Source organism: Geotrypetes seraphini, chromosome 5, assembly GCF_902459505.1.
Source record: "Geotrypetes seraphini chromosome 5, aGeoSer1.1, whole genome shotgun sequence".
Taxonomy (NCBI): Eukaryota; Metazoa; Chordata; class Amphibia; order Gymnophiona; family Dermophiidae; genus Geotrypetes; species Geotrypetes seraphini.
In genome coordinates, this window is record NC_047088.1 from 181,797,822 (window position 1) to 181,814,350 (window position 16,529).

General features: G+C 41.7%; 1 protein-coding gene across 3 annotated transcripts in view; it reads right to left on the reverse strand.

The window, feature by feature from the left end:
* GLS (glutaminase) overlaps positions 1-16,529 on the reverse strand; it is a 281,149-nt gene that overhangs the window by 74,910 nt on the left and 189,710 nt on the right. For all 3 annotated transcript variants that reach the window (XM_033944403.1, XM_033944405.1, XM_033944404.1), the window contains exons 13-14: positions 11,951-12,082; positions 9,184-9,276 (exon numbers count right to left, since the gene is read on the reverse strand). In XM_033944403.1, coding sequence (XP_033800294.1) covers positions 9,184-9,276; positions 11,951-12,082 — 225 coding nt within the window. The remainder of the gene's footprint in view (positions 1-9,183; positions 9,277-11,950; positions 12,083-16,529) is intronic.

The following is a 16,529-nucleotide window of genomic DNA, read 5'->3' on the forward strand; positions in this document are numbered from 1 at the left end:
TGAAGGAGAACGTTGGTGTTGATGCTTGGACTGCATTGAGGGACTCGATACCAGAGAGGCCTACAACGCTTGGATGGATGGCTTTTTAGCAGGCTAGCTGGAAGAACATCCGATGTCAATGTCAGTGCCGCTGGTACCAAAGGTTAGGAACAAACTGCAGTGTCCATAGTCAAGCCAAAGATCTTCTCTTGTTGGATGTGGCAAGCCTTCAATGAGCGTTTCTGCAGTGTGGAACAACGTGTACAGGTGTCTACCCGATGTTCAGGGACCAAACATTGCAAACACCAACTATGTGGGTCAGTGATAGAGATAGGGCGCTAACACCAATATCACTTTTTTAAACTGCTCAAAGGTTTTGACATGGACGGAAAAATCTCGGCAGCAAGGTGAAACTCAATGGTGAGAGAAAATAAAAAGCCCAAGGTAGAAAAAACAGAGGCCAAAGGCCTGACTGTATAAAGAGAATGGAAAAAGAACAAAAAAATTTTAACCAAAGTACAAGAAAACAATAAAGATATAAAGGAAAAAGTGGCAAAAGTCAAGGAAAAAAATTGTTGACAGGAAGGCAACAATCACACTGGACAGAGTCCAGAAAAAAGCACTTCTTCACTCTGCAGAAAACGAAAAACTCAGGTATCATGAGCCGGCGTCGGGTGGAAAGGCACTTGTGCATGCGTGATGTGGGCAGTCACGAAGTTTCTAAAAACTTAAAGTGGCAATTTACTTTTACCACTGTCCATACTGGGCTCTGTGGATGATGTTAACCACATGTGAGAATATGCTGCCTGCTTGTCCTAGGATAAAATGTTTTACATATGGAAAAGAGAGATTAGGTTCTTACCTTGATAATATCTTTTCCAGTAGATAGGGATGGTATGCTGAACCATAGGGTTATCCATGTGTGCTCACAAGCACTGTGTAGAAGATATCACAATTTTTCATTCCTCTTCCTTCACCCTGGGCTGTGCTGCCCCCATCAGTTTATACCAAAGCTGACAAGAACCCTAAATGAAAAGACAGAAGAAGGAGATACATGGGGAAACTCCCCGAACACATGTTTCTGATCTGCTCACATATTGTTAAATAACAACAAAGCTTAGAGAAGAATGTATCATCTGCTGCATACTATTCTTCATCCCTCCTGGAAAATAGTAAGCACCTGAACCACAGTTTTTAGATATCATTTCAAGAACCACGGTACAGTATGACTCCACTTTTATCATAGGAGACATCAACCTCCAACTAAACTCAATATCAAACTCCCAAACCCTGAAATTCCTCGATCTCAAACAACCTACATATGAAAAGGGCCATCAGTTAGATCTACTCGCCTTCTCCATTTCAGCAAGAAGCACAAGCTACCTAGAATTTAATTCCCTTTCCAAAGTACCTTGGACAGACTACCTACTACTTAAATTCACCATATTCTGGAATAAATAACTAAACCAACCCCTGAGTAGCCTCTTATTATAGAAACACAGTAGCCCCGGAATCATACTGGAATGGAATAGATAACTCATTATTTTCCCTCCCCATTCTTGAATAAGGCTTCCTGGACTAATGGAAAATGATCAATGAACAAATTCTAAACAAATTAGCCCCACTCAAATGCAGCAAAAGAATTCAAAGATCATCAGAGAAGTGGTTCAACTCAGCACTTAGAAACATAGAAATAGACGGCAGATAAGGGCCACGGCCCATCTAGTCTGCCCACCTTAATGACCCTCCCCTACCTTTCTCTGTGAAGAGAACCCACGTGACGATCCCATTTTGTCTTAAAATCGGGCACGCTGCTGGCCTCAATCATCTGAAGTGGAAGACCATTCCAGCGATCTACCACTCTCTCGGTGAAAAAGTACTTTCTGGTGTCACCGTGCAGCTTCCCTCCCCTGATTTTCCACGGATGCCCTCTTGTAGCCGTGGGACCTTTGAAAAAGAAGATATCTTCTTCCACCTTGATAAGGCCCGTGAGATATTTGAACGTCTCGATCATGTCTCCCCTCTCTCTGCGTTCCTCGAGTGAGTATAGCCGCAACTTATCCAGCCGTTCCTCGTACGGGAGGTCCTTTAGTCCTGAGACCATCCAGGTGGCCATTCGCTGGACCGACTCCAGTCTCAGCACATCTTTGCGGTAATGAGGCCTCCAGAATTGTACACAGTATTCCAGATGGGGTCTCACCATGGATCTATACAATGGCATAATGACTTCAGGCTTATGATTGACGAAACCTCTACGTATACACCCTATGATTTGTCTAGCCTTAGATGAAGCCTGCTTCACTTGATTGTCCCTAAAAAGAGCCTGCCGGCAAGTTGAGCACAAGATTAAGTGGCACCAGAAAATCCTAGAATATAAATCACTACTGATGCAAAAGAAGAAAGAATACGACTCTAAACAGATCAACACAGATTATCTAATATTAAGAACAGTTTGTTAATTTTAAGATTACATAACCAACATGAACAAGATCACAAATGGCAACAACCCCTCTATTCCAACAGCCCCATAACTAGCCAACTATTTTAAACAAAAATTTAATCCACACAAAACTAGCTACCCCCCCTATCAATCCAGCTAGACCCACTGCAACAAAACCACCTACAGAAATACCAGACAGATCTTGGAATGATTTTGAAGAAATTACATTCAAAGACACAAAACAGCTTCTCCTAAAATACTCCAAAGCATACTTCAGCCTTGACACCTGACTGCATTACCTGATCAAAGCAGCTACCCCAACCAGCATAGGAAAAATAATCCAATGGCTCAACTATCACCTAAAAACTGATCTTTTCCCCAAATCAGGAGGAGGAATTATCTTAACGCTCATTCCCAATAACCCAAAACTTAGACTCTCTATGACTAATTATCATCCAGCAGCTTCCATATCCCTATTTATCAAAATGATGGAAAGATATGTCACAGAACAATTCAAATGCTACTTACATTTCAACGTCCTCCACCCTTCACAATTGGGATTCAGGAAAAACCACAGCACAGCACATTTGCCTAGGGTCACAGCGCAATCATAATCCAATCTGACCTAGTAGGCTTTGATCAAATGTCCAAGATCTTCAGTGATTTTGGATTTAGTGGCCCAGTCCTCTCCTGCTTCCAAGGCCTCCTAACTACTCGGCACTATGCTGTACATATATACACTATGCTGTACATTATAACTATATGAACATTACAATGAGTACTTTATTTTTATGTTTCAACTGTTTATTAATTTTATAAACATTATACATAAAGTGTAATAAATACAATAAATAAATTAAAACACTTATATTCTATATATGAGTATTTTCTCCTCCCTCCCATCATCTTTTCCTAAACCTGGATGCGTCTTTGGAATTTAAAAATTTACAGGATCGTGTGAGCCTTGTTCAAAGATCTTTTATATAAGATTCCAATGGTCCCCAAATCTCCTTGAATTTCTTGGAATTCCCTAATTCCTCTGCTAATATTTTCTCATACCAACAGTACAAACAAAGAGTCTCCCTTGTACTATGTTGGTCAAACTTCAAAGAGTATAAAATTGCGTATATCATAACTTTTAAGCAAGATCCAAACGAGTAAATTAGATGCCCCACTAGTCCAGCATTGGACCGACAAGAATCACTCAGTGGAAGACCTGTGCTTCTTTATCCTGGACATACCCAGTTTGAACAGAGGGGGAGATTTGGCTCATATCCTTTGGGATCAAGAACAAAAGTTCATTTTTAAACTTAACACCCTTAACCCTGGTAGTCTCAATAGTGCGATAGAATGGCAAGCATTCTCACGATCTGGTCTTATGTATTGTTTTTCATTCCCAGTTTTTGTATTTTCCTCCGTAGTTTTGCTTCGTGCTCTCATTGAGCACAGCTAATTATGAGTCATCAAGGCACGTACAATGTGATGACGTCTCTTAGGCCTTAACTTTGTGTCGGCTTTTTCTGTCCATTACCCTTAATCAAGCAGGGAGCGGTAGGAATTGTCTTCACGTTTAAGATTTCTACATGGGAGGTACCCACTCTGCGGGAGCTAAAACAAATCAAAAGTAAGTTCCTGTTTTGGATGTGTGTTCTTTTATAAACAACTACTTTTTTTCTGTATGCTTTTTGTGACAGAATGAAAGCCCTATACCAGCTCAATTGATTATCATGCAATAGACAGGCTAACAAAACATGGTCCGCACTGGGACCCTTCAACCCTAAGAGTTAAATACATTATTGCGTTCTTTGTATGTTTTAATGGCACAATTTGCATAAAGAAAAAGACTCTAAAAATATAAGAATTCCGTTTTTGCATACATTATTATTATTATTTCATACACAATGACGGGATTGTGGATCTGGCTATAGCGACTTTGGCCTCTGGCAATATTACACATTTCTGAGTGTAGGCACAAATTTTCTTTAAATAAAATTTTTTTGACTTAGATTTACTATTAATTTAGAGATCACTATACTTTTTTGTTTAACTACAATAGATGACATCTACGTCGTGTACACAAGTTGTTCCAGGAAGCAATTACCTACAGTTTCCAGGAACTTGATCTCCCTACCGCAGCCGGAGGTGCCTAGGTTCCAGTCTATCCCCGGATAATTGAAGTCACCCAAGGGGATGAGACAGAAAAATCAGTTCCTGCAGGGATGGAGAAAAATTTGTCCCCTTGTCATTTTCTAAGCCCTTCCATCACTATATTAAGACTGAAAGGGACCTTGGATTGGTAGCCTCAGTGTTAGGGCTCCCTTCATGAACTGGATGATGTCTAGGTAGGCTGCTAAGGAAGCTCTTTGCTCACGGCCTTGGAAGCAGGAGATGCCAATGCCAGGCCCTTGTCAAGGTCTTCCTGTAGGAACACCAGGATGGACAAGATTGATGCCTTGCCAGGCTCCACTTTTTCTCTACTGCACCAGCGCTAAAACATCTCTTACACCATGGCATACACTGAAATTGTTGTTTGCTTTTTGTCTTTAAGGAGGGTAGCAATGACCACCTCTGAATATTTTTTTTAGGCTAACACAACCCAATCAAGAGCCATGCCGTAAGACCAAATAGACCTAGATCTTCTAGGGCAAGTCTGGGAGAGCAAGTCTGGGTGTACCAGATTCTGATAGGCCACTCCTAAAGACGGACCAGATCTGTGTACCAAAGGCATCTTGGCCAATGTAGCATCACTAGAATCACTATGTATTTCTGGTGTTTATTGAAATTCTAATTGTAAGAGATCTACCTGAACTAGAAATGGTTTTCAAGGGTGATGATATAGAGGAACTGAAAGAAATCTCGGTAAATCTGGAAGATGTACTAAGCCAAATCGACAAGTTAAAAAAGTGATAAATCTCCTGGACCGGATGGTATACATCCCAGGGTACTAAAAGAACTCAAATATGAAATTGCTGACCTGCTGTTAGTGATCTGTAACCTGTCACTAAAATCGTCTGTAGTGCCTGAAGATTGGAGGGTGGCCAATGTTACACCGATTTTTAAAAAGGACTCCAGGGGAGATCTGGAAATTACAGACTAGTAAACCTCACTTTAGTGCCAGGCAAAATGATAGAAACAATTATAAAAAATAAAATTGTGGAACACATAGTCAGCATGGGTTCAGCCGAGGGAGGTCTTGCCTCACAAATTTGCTTGATTTCTTTGAAGGTGTGTATAAACATGTGGATAAAGGTGAGCCAGTTGATATAGTGTATCTAGATTTTCAGAAAGCTTTTGATAAAAGTTTCTCATGAGAGGCTCCTGAGAAAATTAGAGTCATGGGATAGGTGGCAAAGTTCAGTTGTGGATTAGGAATTGGTTATCAGATAGAAAACAGAGGGTAGGGTTAAATGGTAATTTTTCTCAATGTAGGAGAGTAAACAGTGGAGTGCCGCAGGTGTCTGTACTGGGACCGGTGCTATTTAACTTACTTATAAATGATCTGGAAACTGGAATGATGAGCGAGGTGATTAAATTTGCAGATGACACTAAACTTTTTAAAAGTTGTTCAAACACATGTGAGATTGTGAAAAATTGCAGGCCATCATGAGAGTGTTTTGGCACCAAAAAAGGGCCCCAAAACGCTTCAGGGACACACAAAAAATGGCCAATTTAGGATTTCAGATGTGGAGGACCAAGGCTGTAACAAAAGAAACTACTAAAACAGAGGTTTTAGACACACTCCCCCCTAACCCCCGGAATTTTCAAATAGGCTGCAACAGCCTATACTAACAGACCATGTGCTCAGTAAAGGTGCTACAGCCTGCTTTAGCTCTCTTAAGGTGTAGCTGGGACTGGACAGGATCACTACCTTAACTTGCCGGTCAGCTCCTGTGCTGAAATCTTTGGGCTGCCAGTCAGACCAATCCTCAACCCCTACTGACCACGCTGGATGAAAGAGAAGGAGGGAAGCAAAAAAAATCACAGCCAACACTGGGAGCACACCAAAGGAACACTACTGGTGTCTAATAGCCTGCGCTCATGCTCCTGACCAAGTCAAGGAAGTGAGCAAGTGCTGAGGGCACGAAACTCACTGAGTTACAAGAATCTTCATCAGGCCGGCTGAACAGGTCCTTGAAGGATACACCTGCCAGCTGCAGACAGAAAAGTCTGCTCCCCTCCAAGCAGGCAGAGAAAAGCACCACAAAAATCCATGAAAACACTGAAAAATAAAATGAAGTAAACCGAGCAGATCAGAGAGACACCTTCATGCTCATGTGCAGAAGGAACTACTGATGGGGGCAGCACAGCCCAGGAAGGATAAGGGGGGCGTGAAAAGCTGTGATTGACATCTCCTGCACAGCGTTCACGAGCAAGCATGGATAACCCTATGGTTAAACATACCATCCCTACTGCTCTGGAAATAGCTATTATAAATTGCTTACTTTTAATTGATATGTGCATAGGCATTCCTGGGGGCTTACTTTGGCCAGTTACAATAGTCGCATGCACTTTGCAAAATATGTGTGTATGCACAGAGTACAAGCAAATATTTGCATCTGCCTTGGAGCAGGTGTAACTCTGCATAAGAGCTTTTGTGCTATTGAAGATATAAAGGCATGAAGATAAATAAAGGACAATTCTATAAAGTGGGCACTAATGTTCACATGTGCGTTTTTACATGTACATGTTTAGAATACTAGCATATATGTAGATATGTGCACATTTAAGTGGGCACATGCCAGCTATTCTGCAAGGGTATTGTTCAGAGGGATGAACCATGGGAGGGGCATATGCAGGACTCCCACTTATGCACTTATCTTACAGAATACTATACACTACATGGTTACCTGTTAACAACAACATCAGCTCATGTTCAAATGTTAAGTACATATATACAGTGGAACCTTAGTTTACGAGCATAATTCGTTCCAGAAGCATGCTCATAAACCAAATTGCTCATATATCAAAGCGAGTTTCCCCTTAGAAGTAAAGGAAACTCGCTTGATTCGTTCCCCCCCCCCCCCGAGGCCCCCGGCACTGCCCCCCCCCCCCCCCCCCCCGAGAACTGGAATCGCTCCCCCCCGAGAACCCACCTACCCATGAACGTCCCTCCTGCGCGAACTGGCAAGAGGCAGGATCTTCCTTCACTGGCATGTTCTGTGGGCTGTGTGTCTGTGCCAGATGGGGTAAGGCTTCTGTTTGGGCGGGTGGCATTTGCGAGCAGGGAGGGGGGGCAATGCCGGTTTTCGGAGTGGGGGGGACGATGTGTGCGAGCAGGCAGTGGGGGGAAGCGATGCTCGCAAATCGAGTCAACGCTTGGTTTGCGAGTCACAATCTGCAAGAATGTTTTGCTTGTCTTGCAAAACACTCGCAAACCGAGGTTTGACTGTATTTGGTTATGCTACTGCGTACCTTTCAGATACCCTTGCTATAGAACTGTGCCCTTGATGGGGATATAAAGTACATAGGATCAATGTTACCTTCATAAAATAGGTATAAGTTAGCCACTCTTTTTAGAACTTTTATAGGCACCAGCAGGCCCAAATCTGGTTGTCTCAATTTTGATCTCTACATTCTATTTAAAATTAGATTCTTAAGATGTAGTAATGCGCATCTAAATCAAAATTTTACCAAATCAATTATGAATTATGATCTTTATTTTTATGAACCACTCTCAATATTTCTGTACAATGGAATAATTCCTAATCATTAAGATGTAAGTGTGAGGGCCAGTCAAATATTTACTATCTTAGAAAATGGTCATTGTGCCCCTAAGGAGGTAAATTTAAAATTTTTATTGGGACAGAAGAGTAACACTTAAAAATTGTAACTTTTCCAGAAATCTTCTCTTAAAAGTACCATCTCGCTAATTTGCTGGTATTTTTATATATTCACTCTCTGTATGACTGGCTAACAAATCATTTACAGAGAGTATATCACGTAGGGCACAAAACCCAGTGGTTAGACAAGACAAGCACTAATTCAGCATGGTAATTTGGGAGCTAGAATCTCCCTGACCAAAAGAAGGGGACTGGTCACAATTTGATGAAAATTTTGATGGGTTGTGAAACTCTCAAGCTGAGAGAAGGGAACAATCTGGGAGAGTTCTGGAATTTTAACCCTTCTGTACATTCTAATGATTTGTGTACACTATGTACTTACAGTTGATTTACAAGCAGTAAACTGCAAAATAATGTGTGTATTTCATTGCTTATAATACAAGCAGGTTTTAAACACTTACTGGGACAAAAGGGGATCTTTATATAAGATACCCCATCTTTCAGATACCTAGCTTGGGAAGTTCTGGCCAGATTTCAGAAATTGTCATCAACCTGAAAATGTTTTCCTTACTAATACTCCCTTTTTATTAAACTACTTTAGCAGTTTTTAGCACAGAGAGCCACGCTGAATGGTCCGAGCTGCTCCCGACGCTCATAGGAACTCAATGAGCATCAGGAGCAGTGCGGGCCATTCAGCGCGGCTCTCTGCGCTAAAAACTGCTAGCACAGTTTGATAGAAGAGGGACTAAGACATGAACAGTGAAGTAAAAACATACTTTACAAATGATTTTTCTTTTTCTTATTACTACAGTAATGCTTGTATGTTAAATTTGACCAAAAGAAGACTCCTCTGTTAACTATACAGATGCCAATTGACCTTGGATCAAATTCCTGATTTCCAGGAGGTTACTGTTAAGTGCAATTTTCTTCCAGATACAGTATGCTGTAGCTCTGAATAAAAGGGACATTAAGAAAGTAACTCACCCTCTGATCACCACCTTCTCTGCGAGGATCAAGCTTCTTTGCAAAGTGTCTCAAATTATCATAGTTATGGAAATTGCATAATGAAACCAAGTCCTGTGAAAAAGAGAAATCTTTATCATCGTCATCAATTCTGTGAATATGTAAAATAGTGGATTAAAACATTCATTCAGAAAAACATGGCAAAAAAAAAAAAAATCCCTCAACAACTAAAGAAAACCAGGAGGGGTGGTTTCATTCTCAAGACTCTACATACAGCACAAGCACTCATCTTACTTAAGCCACCACAGTAGTTATTAACCTTAACAGCCAGATCCAACTTCCCCTCCCCCCTAAAAAATGCTGTGTGTCAAAACTATCTTTCCAAAATATTTTGGTTAGCGTAAACTTCATAGATCCCTATTAGATAACACCCTAGAATGGTTTAAATGATCCTCAGCAACAACACTTAGAGTTCAATAAATTTTATTACTCTAAGCTTTACATGTTCAATAGTCATCGGATCATAAGGAAATTTCATTAAGTAGATTTATTTCATTTTAAACGTTAAATAGTTTTAAAATAGTGAAATAAATAGAATACCTTTTCTCTTTCATATAATATACTTTGAATAGTTAGTACTTAGCTTTCATTCGTGTGGTCTAAATCGGGGACATAAAATTCAATGACATGTTTCGCTGATAAGCTTTTTCAAGGTGAAGTCCCTCAGATTTAAGTCGCCAGTAACATAGATCACTGAGGATCATTTAAACCATTCTAGGGTGTTATCTAATAGGGATCTATGAAGTTTACGCTCCCCAAAATATTTTGTGTTTCTGCTGTGGGATACCCCAATACTATTACTATTACTGAACTTGGATAAAATTATCTTTCCGGCATGATTGTTGTGTACAAAGAGGCCACCAAAGAAGAAATGAGAAATAAAAACAGACATTCTACAGAATATCAACTAAGCCTCCTAGCCTTATCAAGGTACTGTAATACACTTCACCACTAATGGGGGTTCTTCCTCAGGGATTAGCACAATTAGTAACTTGAGTGAGCAATATCATCTGAAACAGCTGATAAAACATTTCCTAGAGTATTCTATAAAAGCCTAGCAAATTTTCCTGGCATGCATGGACTTCCTATCTAGCTGCCATTGTGCAGGATACCTTTCATCTTGCTAAAAGTGAGGCAACACCATAAGGGGAAGAAGGTAGATACATATGGCCAATTATACTGCTAGTCCAGGGAGAACACCTATTAGAAACATGACAGCAGATAAAGACCAAATGGCCCATCCAGTAGTCTGCCCATCCACACCATCTCCCATCCCCTAAAAGATCCCACATACCTGTCCCCATGCTTTCTTGAATTCAGATAGTCTTTGTCTCCACCAACTCTACTGGGAGACTATTCCACGTATCTACCACCCTTTCTATAAAAAAGTATTTTCTTAGATTACTCCTGAGCCTACCATCAACTCTCGCTCTGGAGTTTCCTTTCAATATGTAACAGAATACTGCGCTTTGGTCACATGCAAAACACATACAGACCCTCACTAAATACAGAACAAGAGAGGCTGCTACAGATCTCTACACAAATTACATGCAAATAGATACCTTATACCCTGGTTAACAGGTAAACAGTAAAAAAAAAAAAGAGCCAGGTCTATGAATCCAGTGGGTACTGAGCACCTCTAATATTAAGCAAGCTGCTTCATTGTATAATGTCTGGCACTCACAATCATTTCTCTTTTTTCCCACCCTCCAGTCTCATGGTCCAACATTTGTCCTTCTTCCCTTTCCCAATGCATCTCTGTCACCTCTCCAGTCATTGATTCAGAATCTGTCCTGGCCTCTCAAGCAACTCCCCCAGGTGTACCTTTAAAAGTTGTTTTATGTTTTTATAGTGGCAGATGGCAGTGATTCACATACAATGCTCATGCCCTCCTCACAGCTTTCACTCTAGACGCTTGCTACCCATGCAGAAATGGAAAGTTGCATCAGAGTGAAGGCTGTGGGGAGGGCATGAGCATTGTGTATGAGCTGCACCAGGGTACTGCTTATGAGGTCAGGATAGATTTTGGAGTGCCAGCTGTGAGGCAACAGGAGGGGAGAGAAGCTAGACAGCACAGGAGTTGGTGAGCACAGCAAACACAATGGTGAGCTCTTTCTCACATATAGAGAGAGACCAAGACCAAAGCTTTCAACCTAGTCCTTGGGGCACACCAAGCCAATGTTTTACAAATGTAAGGTGTTCCCTCAGGACCCCTGCCAATGACCTTATTATCAAGTCGCGTTATCCCATAATCCCTGGAACCAATTATCTGTATTGGTTAAGATACCACAAAGGTCTTCACATGCAGCATGATATAATCATAACCCATGTGGTAACTGCACAGGAGAAGCCAAGGTGGACTGACAAGTATCTGACTTTGCATGTTAACCTACATATTCTGTATCTGCAAAAGTATGGTTTAACAAATTTTTGCACACCACAGGCCAGCAAATACAAATTATCCATAAGCTTGAATGCCCCTATTACAGGTTAAAAATTACCCTGTTTCACATGTTGCTCTAGGGAATAAAAATAAAGACTGATATAGCTACTTATTTTTAAAAACCTATTTACTTTAAATTCTTGGTTCTTAAAGACATTTTAGTAGTGAATACATTTAAAATATGAGTTGAAAAAGGTCCTGCCTCCATTTACTGTATTATTTACAAGATTATCACAAAAATTATATAGCCATTATATTTTTTTTAATTAAAGAAACTTTACTTACTTGACAAAAGTGAATACCCCTAACGCTATTGCCCATCTTGTCCAAAGGAGGAGACCAGCACATTAAGCCCATGACATTCGGAACAACCAAAAGAATACCACCGGATACCCCAGATTTTGCTGGAAGCCCAACCTGCAGAATCAGAGAATATTCAAATAAAATCCACAAAGAGCTATCTGTAAAAAAGAACATTTTTATATACTGTCACAACCAAATAGCTCAGGACAGTTTATAATTCAAAAACAATATTTAAAATTGACCCTAAACAAAAATTATAAAACTGATTATAACCTAAAAATTTATAACTATTTTTGAAATCCTCCTCATGTTAAATTTCCATATTCTAGTGCAGTGGTCTCAAACTCGCGGTCAGGGGACCACATGCGGCCCACCAGGTACTATTTTGAGGCCCTCGGTATGTTCATCATAATCACAATAGTAAAATAAAACATTTTCTTCATCATATGTTTCTTTAGCTATAAATTACAATATAATTATTAGGACTTAGCCAAAAGGAAAGATTTATAAACTATAAAGAGTTTACCTCATGCAAAATTGTCATTTCTTTAATAAGACATTAACTATTTTTTCTGAGGCCCTCCAAGTACCTATAAATCCAAAATGTGGCCCTGCAAAGGGTTTGAGTTTGAGACCACTGTTCTAGTGGGGGAAAAAAGGTCTAGGAAGAGTGCTGCAGAAAGAATGGCTATATATATATATAAGCAAATGAAACAAATTAATGTTTTAGCAGCTCCTCAGGAAAATGGGAATGAAAAGTTCTGTATAGAAAATATACTATATAAAACCAATAAAAAGAGATTATGTACTTACCCTGGGTAAGCTCTTTTCCAGTAGATAGGTGAGACATTCTAAATCAGTGGTCTCAAACTCAAAACATTTGCAGGGCCACATTTTGGATTTGTAGGTACTTGGAGGGCCACAGAAAAAATAGTTAATGTCTTATTAAAGAAATGATAATTTTGCATGAGGTAAAACTCTTTATAAATCTTTCCTTTCACTGTTAAAGGAAAGATTTATAAATATAAAGAGTTTTTACCTCATGCAAAACTGTCATTTATTTAATAATATTATATAGGCTAGAGAACAAATTCAAATCAAGTTACAGTGGAACCTTGGTTTGCGAGCTTAATTCGTTCCAGAAGTATGCTCGTAAACCAAATTGCTTGTATATCAAAGCGAGTTTCCCCTTAGGAAGTAAGGGAAACTCGCTTTGATTCGTTCCACCTCCTCTTCCCCCACCCCGAGGCTACCGGCGCTACTCCATTCCCCCCCCTTGAGGCCACCGGCGCTGCCCCATACCCCCTCCCCCCCACGATCTGGCATCCCCCCTGCGAACCGGCATCCCTCCCCCGTGATCTTACATTCCCCCCCGAGCACCGAAACGACATCCCTTACTCCGATTGGGCACCGGCACCAGAACCAACACACAGGACATGCCAGTGCCGGTGCCCGAAGATCCTCCCTCTTCTGTGCTGGGCTGGGCGGTACTTCGGAGATCCTCCCTCTTGCCTGTGCTGGCCTGGACTAGGCCTTGAGCATTTGCGCATGCTCAAAGCCTTCTGGTCTCGCTCTCTCCGAGATTCTCAGATTCAGAATCTCAGAGAGAGAGAGACCAGAAGGCTTTGAGCATGCGCAAATGCTCAAGGCCCAATCCAGCCCAGCACAGGCAAGAGGGAGGATCTCTGACGCACTACCCAGCCCAGCACAGAAGAGGAAGGATTTTCGGGCACCAGCATGTCCTGTGCGTTGGTGCTGGTGCCCAATCGGGGTAAGGGATGTCGTTTCGGTGCTCGGGGTGGGGAGGACACGATGCAAGCGGGAGGAGGAGGGGGATGCCGGATCACGGGGGGTGGCGCTCATAAATCGAGTCAAACTCGGTTTCCGAGGCGCCGATTTTGCTTGTCTTGCAAAACACTCGCAAACCGGTGCACTCGTAAACCGAGGTTTGATTGTATATTGAATTACCAGATCTCAAATACCCAAGGCACTACTTGAGTGGTTTTTCGTGCCCTTACTGGAGTGATCTTGGTAAAGTGCTTATACTGTGAAAATTAATTTAAATATTTTTGCTATCAAATTTCAATAAATATAAAGTGCATAAGGTGCATAAGGTGCTTTAAGAAGGAAAGCACTTATCTTTTGTGCCCGACGGCTGCCCACTGTTTCACACTTAGTTTCATCAGGGGCAATGCCTCCTTCTGCTAATTGCACCAACTTATTTAAAGAACCTTGACAAAGGCACATTAATCGGCACCCGCACACCTTATGCACTTTATATTTATTGAAATTTGATAACACAAATATTTAAATTAATTTTCACAGCATAAGCACTTTACCAAGACCAATGATGAATTCATCACCCCAGTAAGGGCACGAAAAACCACTAAAGTAGTGCCTTGGGTATTTGAGGTCTGGTAATTCAATATAACTTGATTTTAATTTGTTCTCTGCCCTATATAAGCTTTTTGTTTTGGACAAAATTCTTTATTTTTCTTCATTTCCAGTTCATTTATTTAATAAGACATTAACTATTTTTTCTGCGGCCCTCACAGTTAAAGTTTCACATCTTTCCTTTCTCAGAACTGACATTTCAATCACTATATTGAAAATAAAATATTTTCCCTACTTTTGTTGTCTGCTGACTTCATTTTTCTGTTCTTTTAACTGTTTCGAGGGCCTTCTTGTCCTTTGACTGTTTTTCTCTCCATCTTCACTTTCTGCCTTGCATCCATCTTTGACATTAACTTGACATTCAAATTTTCCCTTTTTTCTGCTTTCTTCTTAAAATCTACATTTCCATGTCTTCCCTTCGTATCTCTCTCTCCTTGCCTCCCTATTTCCATGGTCTGACATCTATCTCCTTCCTCTCCAGTGTAATATTTCTCTTTTCCTTCCTCCTTTCTGCTCCCTGCAGTCCATCTTTCTTCCCTTCCTCCTTTTTGGCCCCCCTTCCAGTCCAACATTTCTCCCTCCTTTCCACCAGTCCAACATTTTTTTCTCTCTTCCTCCTGCATGCTTCTCCTCTGATCCTCCTTCCCTCAACCAAACAACATCTCTCTCTCCCTTCATGAGTCCAACTTTTCACTCTCTGCCCTCTCCCCCTTTCCCAGTGTAACATTTCTCCTTCCCATCCATCTTGCCCTCTCCATGAGTCCAACACTTTCTGCCTCCTACACACTTTCTCTCTCTGTCCTTGCCTCTTCCCTCAGTGGCATCCCTCCTTCGCACCCCCCAACCCAACATGCTCTCTCCCCATGCACTATCCCCTCCAATGTGTACTACTTTCCTTTCCCTCCCTTTCTGCCAGGTCCAACAGTACCTCTTCTCCCTTCCTTTTACCTCCCCCTTGTCCAGCAGTACCCTTTCTCCCTTCCCCCCTGTCTCCATTGTCCAGCAGTACCCTTTCTCCCTTCCCCCCCTGTCCAGCAGTACCTCTTCTCCCTTCCTTCTTCCTCTCCTACTCTTGTCCAGAACTACCAGGTGCACACTGGGCAGGAAGAGAAGCTCCGGCATCGGCGTCAACTGATTAGCAACTTCCTGCAGCCACATCGTATGCCGGGACTCCTGCCTTCGCATATCTGCCGGACATCATGCCGGTGTCATCAGGGGCAATGCCGTCGTGTATGCCGGGACTCCTGCCTTCGCATATCTGGCAGCAAGCAGTTGCCCAGATTTTGGGATCGGGTTACCCAGTTGCAGTTGCCCAAATTGCGAGTTTGGGTACTAGACCGCGGGCCGCAAAACAGCAGCCAGGGGAGCCAAGAGTTTGACACCGCTGTAATATCCACATAGCTGCATGCATCTGCAGGAGGAATCCACTCCTGATTTTTCCTCTTGCCTCTGCTGTACTTCACTGAGCTCCTTAGCCGCACCTGCAGTTATCACCCAAGCACTGAGAGCCTCCCAATACATGTGAAGGAGAGGCACCTATAGCTACAGGCTTAGGAACAAATCATTCTGCTCAAGAAGTAAATCCAACAAAGGCTTCAAAAAGGAGCTCAGAAACTCCTCTCATATAAAACGGAAACAAGATTCTTCCCAGCCCTTAAGGGCTGACAGGCATCCAAGAATCAGCTTGGAGAAGCATAAACAGACAAACAGTAGGCAGGTGCGGGAGCACCCCACCGAATGAGTCAATACAAACAGATGGTCAGAGAGACGAAACTTGTTAGTGACCTCCAGATAATGCAGAAGCACTCTGCACACATCCAGTTTCTTCAACAGACAATCTTGCATCCTGGAACAAGTAGGATGAAAGGCAGGCAAACACACCTCCTGATTAACATGGAAAGCCAAAAACACCTTTGGCAGGAAGGAAGGAACCGTCCATAGAGAAATCCTAGTCTCCGAGACACGGAGAAACGGCTCTCTGCAAGAAAGAGACTGTAGTTCCAACACATCACACCGAAGTACCGAAGTAATGGTGACCAGAAAAACAGTCTTGAGCATCAAGTCCTAGAGGGAAGCCTTTTGAAGGGGCTCAAAAGGAGCCTTGGTAAGGCTAGACAGCACCAGGTTAAGGTCCAAGGAAGGGAAAGGTTGCTTAACGGTGGTCTGA